This window comes from Platichthys flesus, chromosome 24 (assembly GCF_949316205.1).
Source record: "Platichthys flesus chromosome 24, fPlaFle2.1, whole genome shotgun sequence".
Classification (NCBI taxonomy): Eukaryota; Metazoa; Chordata; class Actinopteri; order Pleuronectiformes; family Pleuronectidae; genus Platichthys; species Platichthys flesus.
This window is the reverse complement of record NC_084968.1, coordinates 8,225,651-8,237,832: the sequence shown is the minus strand read 5'-3', so window position 1 is coordinate 8,237,832 and position 12,182 is coordinate 8,225,651. Positions and strand designations below refer to the sequence as shown.

The following is a 12,182-nucleotide window of genomic DNA, read 5'->3' as shown; positions in this document are numbered from 1 at the left end:
AAGAAAAGAAGAAGCGGCTGACAACGACTTGAGCGTCGGACTGAAAGTTCATCGTGCTGTGCAAAGACAAAGTGAGGAAACGGGAGCACGGAGCCAAAGAGTTCATAAAAACAATCTCCACGATCGGATTAAGATCTATGACACATCTTTTTTAAAGTTTGCATATCTTCTGATCCTGGAATATCTGCAAAATAAATCAGATTTGTAGTTTTTCTTGCACTTTTCTTGGTGCACACTATATTTTAAGTTTGCCAGGAACATCCAAAGACATGCAACAGATGGAACCCCTGAATCTACACACAACTCCTTCACACGTTCGTGCCACAGGAACTCCCAGATGGTCCTTCACGCCTCAGACACCCAATGGACAACTTGCATTTGAACTTGCAACCAGTTGGAGAGAAAAAGAGTTCCCAGTTCAGCCGTCTCCTTACCGTCATAGTCGTCTTCTAACAAACCGAACTGCTCCAGCACTTTGACAAAGAGAACCACGACCACCAGCACGGCAATCATCTCCAGTCCCTCCAAGTTCATGGTGGACATGTAAGGCGGGTCAAAGACGCTTACGGAGCTCAGCAGGCACCGCCGTCTGCGGGCCATTAAACGCCACTTAAAACCCCCCCCTGCATCTCCGGCTCGTGATGAGGGGACCGGCACAAGTCACGGAGAGAGACAGAGAGAAAGAGTGGGAGAGACAGAGAGAGAGAGAGAGAGTAGGGAGGGGAGTGAAAGGAAAGGGAGGTAGGTGGGGTGGAGGGGCGAGGGTAAAGACGAGGGGGGGGGGGGGGGGGGGGTGAGGAGGAGAGAGGTACAGACTGCTGGAATAAAACCAGGAGGATGAGAGACGGAGGGGATGTGAGATACCGAGGACTGAGGTGTGGGAAAAGGTCAAACGGCATTGAAGGGGGAATTTTCTTTTTTTCTTCTTCACCACAGCGACTATCAAAAAACACAAAATCTTAGATCGCCTTTGATTTATGTTAGAAAATGTTACATTTTACAAGTTTAGCCATGTCAGCACAATCTGTCGCAACAATGATGGTCCAGACTGAAACATCTCAACGATATCTTTCTGAGAGACAGTCATCGGAGTAGGCTAACAGGTTTTGTCTGTCTCTGAGGACCCTTGTCCTCCACTGAGACCCTGTAGCAACCCGCACCGGCTCCACAGGATCCTCTAAGAACCTGGACTTCAGAGGATTTGATTGGTCAGTGGACGGTGCTTTTAATAAGACATGATCTTTTATCTTGAATTTAACCATTCAGCATAAGCTACCACGGTGAAGTAAACAGGCTTTGCAGGACGTTGACAAAACAAAATATAATTTATTTCACACGCTATATTGTATAATCGTAATTCGCAAGATGTAAAACAATGTATGTGGATGTGAATTAAAATGTCCATGGATGAGTTATATGACAAAATTTGGGTTTATAATGGTTTTCCACCTTTTTTAGATGTCTACTCTTGAATAGAAAATTATTGTTGTGGCTGGAGAGGCCAGACTCGACAAAGAAGCTGTGGGCGGACAGGTCAGTGTAAAAAAAAAAATGTAACAGCTCGAGCCATCACCTGCATTCGTGAACTCTTCGTCACCCGGACTTAAAATAAAGTGCGAAACCTTAAGGGAGAGGTGGCGAGGGGGGGGGGGGGGGGGGGGGTCAGCGAGAAAGGCACACACGGCAGAGAAGAAAGGACTCGGAGGGAGCGGGCTGAGGCAGGGGGCCGCTGGAGACAACAGGATACCTGTTCACGTGGTGGCTCCTGATTCTCGGCAGCAAACACTGTAGACATCGATGATAAGGTTCATCATCATGTGTCTGTTCCACCCTGTAGAATTCCCTCACTGCCTCGCTCACATCCCATCGACTCAGAAGCTGGAAGTCTCCAAGATTTATGACGTGACCTGCAAGTGTCTATTCGAAATGGGCCAAGTCAACTTAAGACATGTGTCTGCCAGAAACAGATGGAATTAATCAAACCACAAGCAAACCACAGCCCTTTACCAACGGGCGAGGATCCTTCCATGATGTTCTTTTACTTTTACAGGAAAAAATAAAGTAAACTTATTATTTAAAAAGCTGCCCAGGAGATAAGACTCCCTTTGCAGATGCTCTCGGGGACAGGAAGTGATCCCACACTCGTCCTCACAGTCCGTCGGCTCAAAGAGAATTTTTAAGGACGGTGAATTTACCATGGAAACAACCTCTGCTCTGTGGACGCGACTGGGCGGCTCATTTAGCCCACTATCAGTTACTTTTCTTTATTTGTGGCAGCTGAGCAGGAGCCAAATATAGCTCCAGAGCCCCCGGGAGAGTGTGTTATGTGTGTGTGTGTGTGTGTCTGTTTGGACAAGACAGGACAGGCAGCTGTGTAGGAAGCTCAGAGAGGCACAGGGTGTTATAGAGGTGTAAAGAAGGTGTAATGGAAGTTTCGCTGGGGGGGAAAAAAAGAAACTCCAGGTGTGTTTTAATTTCAAGCGATTGTCAAGATGGCGTGTTTCTGTCTGAACGCCAGCGTGACCTCATATCGGAAACATCTGCTCTCCAATCACCTCAGAACACCGCGTAGGCTGTAATCAACCCTGCCTGGATAATGGCGATGACAATAATCAAGGTTTTGGTGCGTGTCATCAGCACACAGTGTGCCGCACCAATCAGCGGCTGATTGGTGATGAAGGTAATTGCTGGCGTGGAGGTATTGTGGAGCGTCGGTTGAGGCTGCGAGGTCGCGTTGGATCGTAGGCACCAGAGGACGTCTGTAGTGACTACATACCTGAGGTATGTAATTAATATTACACAGGAGAAAGTTATTAGTGCCATAATGAAACTTGAGCTAACTTTCCTTTTATTTTTCTCAGAGTTTCTACAGTTGAAACTCGACGTACATAAAGTTCCATGGCATGAATTCTCTGTATGTATTTCTTTTTCAAAGGGTTTAACCTGAGCCAGGTCATACAACAATGATAGCTAGCATCACTTTCATACTGAGTAAGTAGCAAACAGCTGTTAAATTACATTATCTAAGTTGTTTTCTCAAATGCACTGGTGACAGACTCTGTATCAGCCGATGTGCAAAGTCCAGGTATCAGCATTGGTATCAGGAAGGACAAATTGGCATCGGATTTAATTTACGTTAAGTGTTGCAGCTGAAAACACATCCCACAAAATCACTCAATCGATTGAAGTTCGAGCGACATCTTTCCAAAGCTACAGTGAAAGGAGAAGGAAAAGATATGTATGATTACTCAACAGGGGATTATCCACTTCATTAGCCCTCCTCCATATATATAGACTTATTCCAGTTATCGTGATTGCTGTTGTGCGATTAGTGCAACTGCAGGTACAGTAAAATCCTCCTCTTACTGTAAATCAACAAGCCCAGCGGAAGGAAGGAAGATTCCTTCGAGGTAAATTAAGTTACAATTGAATTTCCAGTCTCCAGATAAAACAGTAAAGCTGCAACGTGGCGTTAAAGCAAATCACTGTCTTCCATTTGTTCTGGGGATATTGCAAATAACGGCCCCAGTGGCCTGCAACCTTCAAACAACGTGATTGATTGCAGATTAATGTGATCTGGGGCCTTGTTAAACTCGCAGTAATGGATTGCGGTGCTATGAATCTGCAGTCAATTTTGATGTGCAAGACATTTTCCTGGAAGAATATAACTTAATGTAAAAAGGCTCACATGCAATGAAAGCAAACGGTGTCTTTGTTGTAATGGAAGCGATTACTGGAGGGCAGCCGGGGTCCAGTTCCTGAATGAAGAGTGCACTATGGAATTAATACAAAACTGATAATCTAATAGATCTGCTTGGCTTGAATGTTTGTTTGAGATGATTTAAATCCTGATTCTGATCCTGGTTTCAAAAACAATAAGATGCATCACAAGAAATTACCTTTATCTTCTATGATAATTTATTTTCCACCATATTGATATGAAGTCTTGAGTGACGAGACCCGACCCTGACTCTTACAGTAACTCATAACGGACATAGCACAATTCACAATATATGATGTAACTACTTAAATATTACTACATGCGATTGGCACTCAAAACACACAACCTTTTCTCAATTCTTTCTTTGATATTGCTGCCATCAAGTGGCCACAGCGAGAATCAACAAGTCAAAAGCTCTGACGCCCAGAAGTGTTGAATTGTCAACTAAATACAGATGAGATTTTACATTTATCTATAAATAATTTGTTGCATTGAAGATCTAATAATTAATAGAAAAAGATATCACTTTTTATATATGTATGATCAATTAACTTATATTCTACTACTCTATTCTTTCCCCTTATTTTTGGCCTTTCATATTAAGATGTGTTCCTACTCTTCCTGAATTCTATCACATGCTCCACATGAATATAGATACATTACAAACACTCTCCTGATATTAAATCCACTGTATCATTGGGTATTATTATGGATTCAAACACTCTACATGGTGGTGAGGAGTGAGCCAGGCCTGCTCCCTGGGGGCGGCAGTAAATAGCTTGATTCGCTCCCCGTGTGCGCTGCCATGATTCACCATGAGCCACAACCGAGCCCAATTCTCAGGGCAGCACCCCCCCCCCCCCCCTGTGCTCATTCACCCGGTTCTGAGGGCTGCCCCTCTTAATACCTGGTCACCCTGTGGGCATGGAGTGATTCATTTCACAGAGCAAAGAGTGCCACCCCACGGAAAGGTAACCAAAAGAAAACGAGCTTGCAGCACCAAAGTCCAACAGATGTGCCTTTGCTTTTCAATTTAAATGCTAATTTAGAGATCTGAACAACCAACAGAGGATAATGACATGGCGACTTTGACATGGCGGAGATTACATATTTCAGATAAAAGAGAGAATAAGAAGGGGGCGATGGGAAGTGAAAGCTGCGCAGGTCGCCCCCTCCTCACTCCCTCGTGTAAGAGTGGCCTTTGCACATTTGCACAAACCCAGAATCGGGACATCAGGAGTATTTAACATGCTCCGTTATGTTATTTATATATTTTTTACAGCTGTCAGGAGAAGAAAAACACGTTTCCAGAGGGAGACTGACATTCAGAAATCCGCAAGCTGAGCCTTACATCATGTGGGAAAGTGCTTCTCTGCAGTATCAGGCAGTTATTCATATGAGACAATTATCCTCTGAATGTCATCTCCCCTATAGTAACGACCACTGGGCATATACCGGAGACCTTGGAGGATCTGTCATTGGCTGCTGGTTAATGCCGTGATACGCTCCACCGCTTGTACCTGAGGTGAGATGAACAGAGCCGAAGAAGCCAAAACGTTCCCTTCGAGATCTCCGTCACGCCGAGACGTCCGCCCGACACTTCGGAAACAACACGAGCGGCTCGGTGAGAAATGCTTCACGTGACAGATGGGTTGCACAAAAACAGACAGTTTACAGGGTACAGACAGTTATGATAGGGTTTTTGAGGCTTTGGAAGATGAGCAATAATCAAGGGTTTTAATTTAAACTGTTTACAGAGGGATGCCGGAGACACTTCACTTGAGCTTCAGCAAACTGTCTGTGTCTGTAACTCTCAGTCGGTGAATCCGAGGCTTGGAGTTCGCTCGAGTCTGGACATGTGGCTTGTGAAAATGACTGACCTACTTCGAAATGACATTTCATCTCCTAAACACTCGGAAGAAAATCGTTTCCAAGCAACCCCCCCCCCCCCACCGCTGTTATAGAGGAACCATTTTTCCTCTTTAAGGACCTCTGATGCTGACATCTGCTCTGTTCTTGTCCTGCTCGAGTCGAGAGCTGCTTTTGAGGCAATCGTGTCATTCTAAGAGACATACTGGAGAGCCGTGTGGGCGGGTATGTTGGGCGCTGCACTCAGTCAGATCCATACACTGTAAAGAAAGATGGGAGAAATGAGAGCTCCCGAAGAACGTGAAGCCAAAGTACTGGTCATAAATCCTAAGTAGGATTCCATGAAAATCCTTGTATACACTAAACACCATTTTTTCTTTCTTTGCTACACTTCGGAATGGGGCACCTCAGGGTCAATTTTGGGACCAGTTTATTATAGTTTTTTATGTGTTCCTATATGGGCCTCTTATAAGTGCACATACAGTTAGCCTGGCTTTTAACCAAGAAGAACACAACACTGTTCGTTTAAACGATGACATTTAACTGTCATCTACTGGGCACTTGTTTGAAGGTGTTAAGCCTGTCGCTGGAAAATCTCGAATGTAACTTAAGCTTTGAACAGCACATCAACAACGAAAGTTCACCTATGCTCAACTATAAAATAATATTTTTTACTTTCTAAAGACGATGATCATAGTTACTGATGGAATCCCATTTCTGAAGAACCTCATTCCTGACTATAAAAAAAAAAAATTTCAGTCAGAGTCCAGTCATTTAAGTTTATTTGTTTGTGCACGTGTGTGGTGTTATAAATATGTTCAAGCAATCATTCCGTCTCTGGCTGTGTGTTGGAGAGCCCCGTGGCGTGCACCACTGCCCCACTGGAGCCCAACGTGGGGCTCCACACAGCCAGAGACGAGGACCAGAAGGCGGAGTGGGAGCTGGTGCGGAGGATGGAGGACGTGGTGGCCGGGAGGAGGGAGCGGCCTACAGACAGGAGATGGAGGCGATCCAGAGGCGGGGAGAGGGAGGCGATGCTGGCGGGGCGTCAGCTGGCCCAGGCGTCAATTTCTAAAATTTTTAGGACGATCGTTGAACACTGACACTGCAGGAGTGGAGTTGTTTGTTTACGGCTCAGCATCAAGGATTCATGGCCCAAAACGTTGTGTTTTAATGGCGTGTAATCAAAATTTGATGCCGCGCCAAGGTCACGCCGTGTGACGGAAAATCTATCTTTTAATAACATTTTATCTCCATCTTATTGACACTGATCTCAATTTGAAGTTGATCTGATGAAAGCCCTGGTACAAGTATATCAAAGTGAAAATGTGGAATATGGCAAAAATGGCCACTAAATGCAAAATAGCAGGCTTCCTGTTGTGTTTTTCCAATTGCACTTGGGGACTTTTTTGTTTGTCTGGTTATGATACAGCTGTGTATCGATTTTTGTGAAGATCGGTCAATGTGAACACGTTCCGGGGGTCTCGGGGGGCACTTTTGAGACATTTTGCGACGCCCATTGAAAATTCCTCCAGCATACGTACATTTTCACCACTTTCAAACTTTCTGCAAATTTTGGTAAGAATTTGAGCATGTTAAAGCCCTCAAAAAGCCAATTCATTTGCCTGAATAATAATAATTATAATAATAATCATTACAATTTCAATAGGGCCTCCCACTGTCAGTGCTCGGCCCCTAACTAACATGCCTGGATTACTGTAACAGATTATCTACCTGCCCAAATAGTAAAGCTTCACTTTTTAGATTTGAAGGGTCCTTTAAGGCACTTCATGGTCTGAGTTTTGATATCTCAGATCTCTCATCCCAAGAAGAGGGTAATCTTTTGGTTCCAGATTTCTCTCAGCTGAAGACTTAGAGGGATAGAGCTTTTCAAACATTAGCCCTGAACCATTTTGAATATGCTGCTTTTTGAAGCAATACGTTATAAGTTTCTAGATGTCTGTTTTTACTGTTGTTTATTTTGTACTTTTTGGACTAACTGCTGTGTTCCATGTGTTTCTATTTTTTATGCCGTCTCTCAAAGTGCTTCGGACGACAATTAATGGTGATCAGCTCCAAAGGTTTGCTTTTCAAACTGAAAATATCGTATTTTTTCGTGTGGTCAGATTTGGCTGGAGGCGAGCATGGTGATTGGGCACGGCTACCCCCCAAAACGACAGCTGCTCTCCCTGTGGTCGGCCGCAGCCTCCTCTCAGGTCCGTAAACACCAGAAGGCCTGGAGGGAGACGGGGGCCAGAAGTACTCGCGCTAATGTGACGAGAAAAACAGCTCACAACCTCAACTTAGTCTGCATAAGTTATAAATTCTCATCGGGAACAGGTTTTAATGGTGTTTGGTACATGAAACGCAACGGCAACATTAATTTACCAGTTGGTCGCCTGAGTCATACTTAATGTTGTGCTGCTTTTCGAGCCGCTCTCCTGCTAAACGATCCCCACGCCTACACAGAATCCACTCATCCCAACTCTCCCCACGCACACGACACAAACAGGCGACACGTCTGAAATGCTACTGACAGACGGCACGAGGCCAAACACAATCGGCAGGCAGGCACCGCGACAATGAAGCCGGCGACATCTTTTCACCCGGGTGACATTCAGGAACACTGCGGCGACACTCGGAGCTGGAGCGGGGGGGGGGCGTCAAAGTTGCACCGTCACCTCTTGTCATGTAGATGAGCGCGGCTATGAAAATTAATGGAGAGCATCAGAGTGGGTGGTGGAGTGGCACTAAGATCCCTTTGACAAAGCTGGTTTTATTATTTCGTCCTCATCTAAAAGAACCCTTCATGCACTGTGAGTCAGCCTGTTGCATAATTTGACAAAATATCTGGAGGTAGTTTTGGTGTAAAATCTGTTCTGACATTAATTAATATGATTGAGTTTGATCCTCGACAAAGAGGGAGCTGATGTTAATGTCACTGCTGCAGGTCAAGATGAGCATAACAAAGGATTCATCAGCCAATAGGAGGAACAGCTACAACTGTCATTTCTTTTATTTTATTATTCTTTTATAATGTTGTGTTGGACTTGTTGCTATATTCTGTTTTTCACTTCATTCATATGCCCTAATAACTTCAATCTATTCGGAAAAACAATTGGTCTACACACTGAACTTGTCACTCACTAGTTGCAGGACCTCAAGATGATGTTCCAATAATTAAATCCAGAATAGACACTATTCATAATTTTGACTTTGGCCAAATATGTTTTTGATCACTTTTATATTTAGGATTAAATAACCAACAGCTAATTAATGTATCAACCAATCAACGAATCAGTTGTCTCTCAGTTAAATCCCGCCTTTGACCATGTGATCATAGCTTAGCAAACAAGATTAGGAACAACATTATAGGATGATTTTTGCAAAGTAGATAACTAGTTGTAATAATAAGATTAAGATAAGATTAAGATTAAGATACATTTATTAGTCCCAAACACATGCACAGACATGCAAAGGCACACTCGTGCAGGTAGGGGAATTTAACCTCTGCTTTTGATCCATCTGGTGCAGGACACACAGAGCAGTGAGCGACCATGTACGGCGCCCGGGGAGCAGATGTTGGGGGAGTAAGGTGCCTTGCTCAGGGGCACTAGACAGGGTAGGGAGAATCCTCTTGGATTTTTGGACAGATCAATCATAAAGAATAATCAAGGTTTGTCAAGTTTAAAACCTGATACTTCGCTCAGGAGCAAAAAATGTGTCTTTAGACCTAAATAACAACAATTACGTGATTTTTATCCAGAAAACTATTGATATTTATTGATGTGAACATTTATATCTTGATATAATTGTTGGTCACATCGCCACAGCCACTAAATCTCATCCCCTCTATGGGCCGATGCTTTCATACAGCACTAGATTGTAGGCAAACCATAGCGGCCGGGCTCGGCTCTTTATTGGATTTGAGGACGATTACTATCCAGCGACTCCTGCCAAACCGTCTATCTGATGCAACACGATGGTCGCCAAACGCATTTGTCAGCTGCGCAGCCACACGAGCGTAGCCACACCAACCGAGAGGAGGACATTGTGGAGGCATGTGATGAAGTGACAGCATTGTTTGGCTGCTGTCAAACACAGAATGAAGAGCTGTCACAATCTGGTTCATCAGGGGAAAAAAATACACTACTTTAGTATTTCCAATAATACACAAAATGGTACTGTGTGGAGTACATGTACACGACCTGGTGTAAGACGGTGTGTGTCTGATCCCATGTTCTGCTTTTCTAGGTCCCTGTGGAAAGTGCTTACAGTGCTCACGCTCTGTGATCCATCGCCTGGGAAAGTCACCGAGAAGCCCCTCATTCATTTTGCTCCCGAGCTTTTCTCAAAGCACCTGAGTGAAATATGACTTTTTGTTCTTGGTGTGTCACCCGTTCTGTCTCCGTCCCGCCACACACACACACACCACTAAATATAACCCACCACAGTCCGCCGGGCTACCCACTAAATATTTCACCTTCCTTTGATAAAAGTCCGGTCGTCTTTTTTTTGTTACGAGTTGCGACGGCAACTCTGATCTGCACATAATCGCCGGGACGCTGAGATGTAACATAAGCTTGTGCGAGTGTGTTGGCGGAGAGTCGATATGGCATGCTGTGTGTGCATGCGTGTATGTATGTGTGTGTGTGTGTGTGTGTGTGTGTGTGTGTGTGTTTGTGTTGCCACTCTAAAATAAATCAATGCAGGGCAAAGCAAATGGAAACAAGTGAGCGTGTGAAGATCAGATGGAAATGTTCAACCAAGAGGTGGCTGACCTCCAGTCAATTTCATGGACTGGTGAGGTGGCGACCTGGGCTCAGACGAGGGGAATTAATCAGGAACGATGTGAAAAGTCCAAAACACACACACACACACACACACACACACACACACACACACACACAAACACAGATTAAGACCAGAAACTCACAAACACAGAATTCATCTGTAAAAGTATCTCATCAACAACATGATGTCAAGAAGACTCCATCAACTTCAACCTTTCTAAACATTTACTTCAAGACATATCAAATGAAATGTCCTCCTCGGTCCCATGCTGCCCTCCTACCTGTCGTCTTGCGCCTCTGTTTCGGCTGCAGGGAGAAGATGACCATGAGAGCCCCCATGATCCAGACTCTCTCGCTCAGTGATCTGGAAGTCCTGCTCGATTTCACACACACCCGCACTCCCACACTCCCACACGCTTGAGAGTGAAGAGGACGGAGAACCCAAAGAAAAAAGAAGATGAAGAAGAAGAAGAAGAAGAAGGAGGAGAAGGAGAGATTGCTGGGAGCTGCCTCACGTGAAGACTATCAAGCCTCCCGTCTAAACTTCTCCTTTATATTCACCCCGGCTGAGGTGGGCAGCGCGGCGCTAAGTGACGGGGAGTGGGAGTACAGCGTGCGCGCCTCGGTTGGGTTTTGAGTTTTGACGCGCAGCCCCTCCCTTCCCCTGGTTCTCCTCTGAAAGCTCGTTGGCTGCACCAGTTGAACACCGAGATTAATTGAGTGCTCGCGGAAGGAAACCAGTGGCCCAGCTGGTTTTCAACAGACCTCTCTCCTCACTTCGGGGAGGGAGAGAGCGAGTGGGGGAGGCAGAAGAGAGCTCCTGCTGTACATTAGCATCACTCCCTCACCGGCTTTGCCTTTTAACTGCTCGTCCTCATCAGGTGGAGTCATATTCAAGTTCATTGAGCGTCTGTTTTACCTGCTAACACGCAACTCTTTCTTTTCTGTATCCTCTTGTGTTGCCTCTATTATTTCCATATTTCATGTAAAGCACTTTGAATTGTTGTTTGAATGTGCTGTATAAGTAAACTGGCCTTATAGGATTTCTCTGAATGTCCCATTATGCATTTCAGTTCGGCTCCATAACAACCTCACGCCTCTGATAATACCCTCGGTCATAAGCAAAGAAAAAAAAAAATGACCTCAGCACCCTTCAAAAAAATTCAACAGTAATTCCGTATTCGTAAGCATGCGCACAATCTCCTGCTGGAAGGCTACTTTCCCATCATGCACCATATGGCAAAACAGTGATTGCCTCTTCAGGGTTGATCCCGCAGCTGCTTGCGTGGCAGACCGTCTCTGAACCGGCTCGGGGAGAAGATCCTGGGATTACAAGGTGTGCAGGTCAGCGCCATGCCAAGACCACTCATCTTTGCCACTTTTTCTTTTCCATCTCTCGCTCAGACCGAGCTAAACGCTCGCCTGATGTGACACGTCTACAAGAGAAAAGAAGAATAGAACGAAAAAAGACTTGCGCGCTCCCCCCTGCCACCCGAGGGCAGTTCATTCTACTTCTTGAACGGTGTGACGGCAGAGCGATTCAGAAACAGAACGGCCGACAATCAGGCAGCGATTTGCAGCCGCTCCATTAAAACCACTTCACGTTGGTCGGCTGGCTCCGAGGTCTCAGACAAGAGCTGAAAAAAAAACTGCCAATGTAATCTCTCCAGCTCAGTGGGGCAGTAAACTGTACACCTGCGCACGCTGTAACAACAAAACAAACACACACACACATTGCCATGGCTGTTTTGAAGGTCAAGCACCTTTGAATAACCGACTCCCTGTTTCTGTTGTAATCG

At 45.0% G+C, this 12,182-nt stretch overlaps 1 protein-coding gene across 5 annotated transcripts in view; it reads right to left on the bottom strand.

Annotated features, from left to right (window-relative positions):
* The window catches only part of kcnip4a (potassium voltage-gated channel interacting protein 4a), a 120,558-nt gene that overhangs the window by 36,125 nt on the left and 72,251 nt on the right, over positions 1-12,182 (bottom strand). Inside the window, exon 1 of one of the 5 annotated variants that reach the window (XM_062384599.1) lies at positions 10,665-10,893. The exons of the other annotated variants lie outside the window; for them this stretch is intronic. Within the exon in view, the coding sequence (XP_062240583.1) occupies positions 10,665-10,722 (58 nt within the window). The 5' untranslated portion in view covers positions 10,723-10,893. Of the gene's footprint in view, positions 1-10,664; positions 10,894-12,182 lie in introns of those variants that run through there. 5 annotated transcript variants of the gene reach the window in all.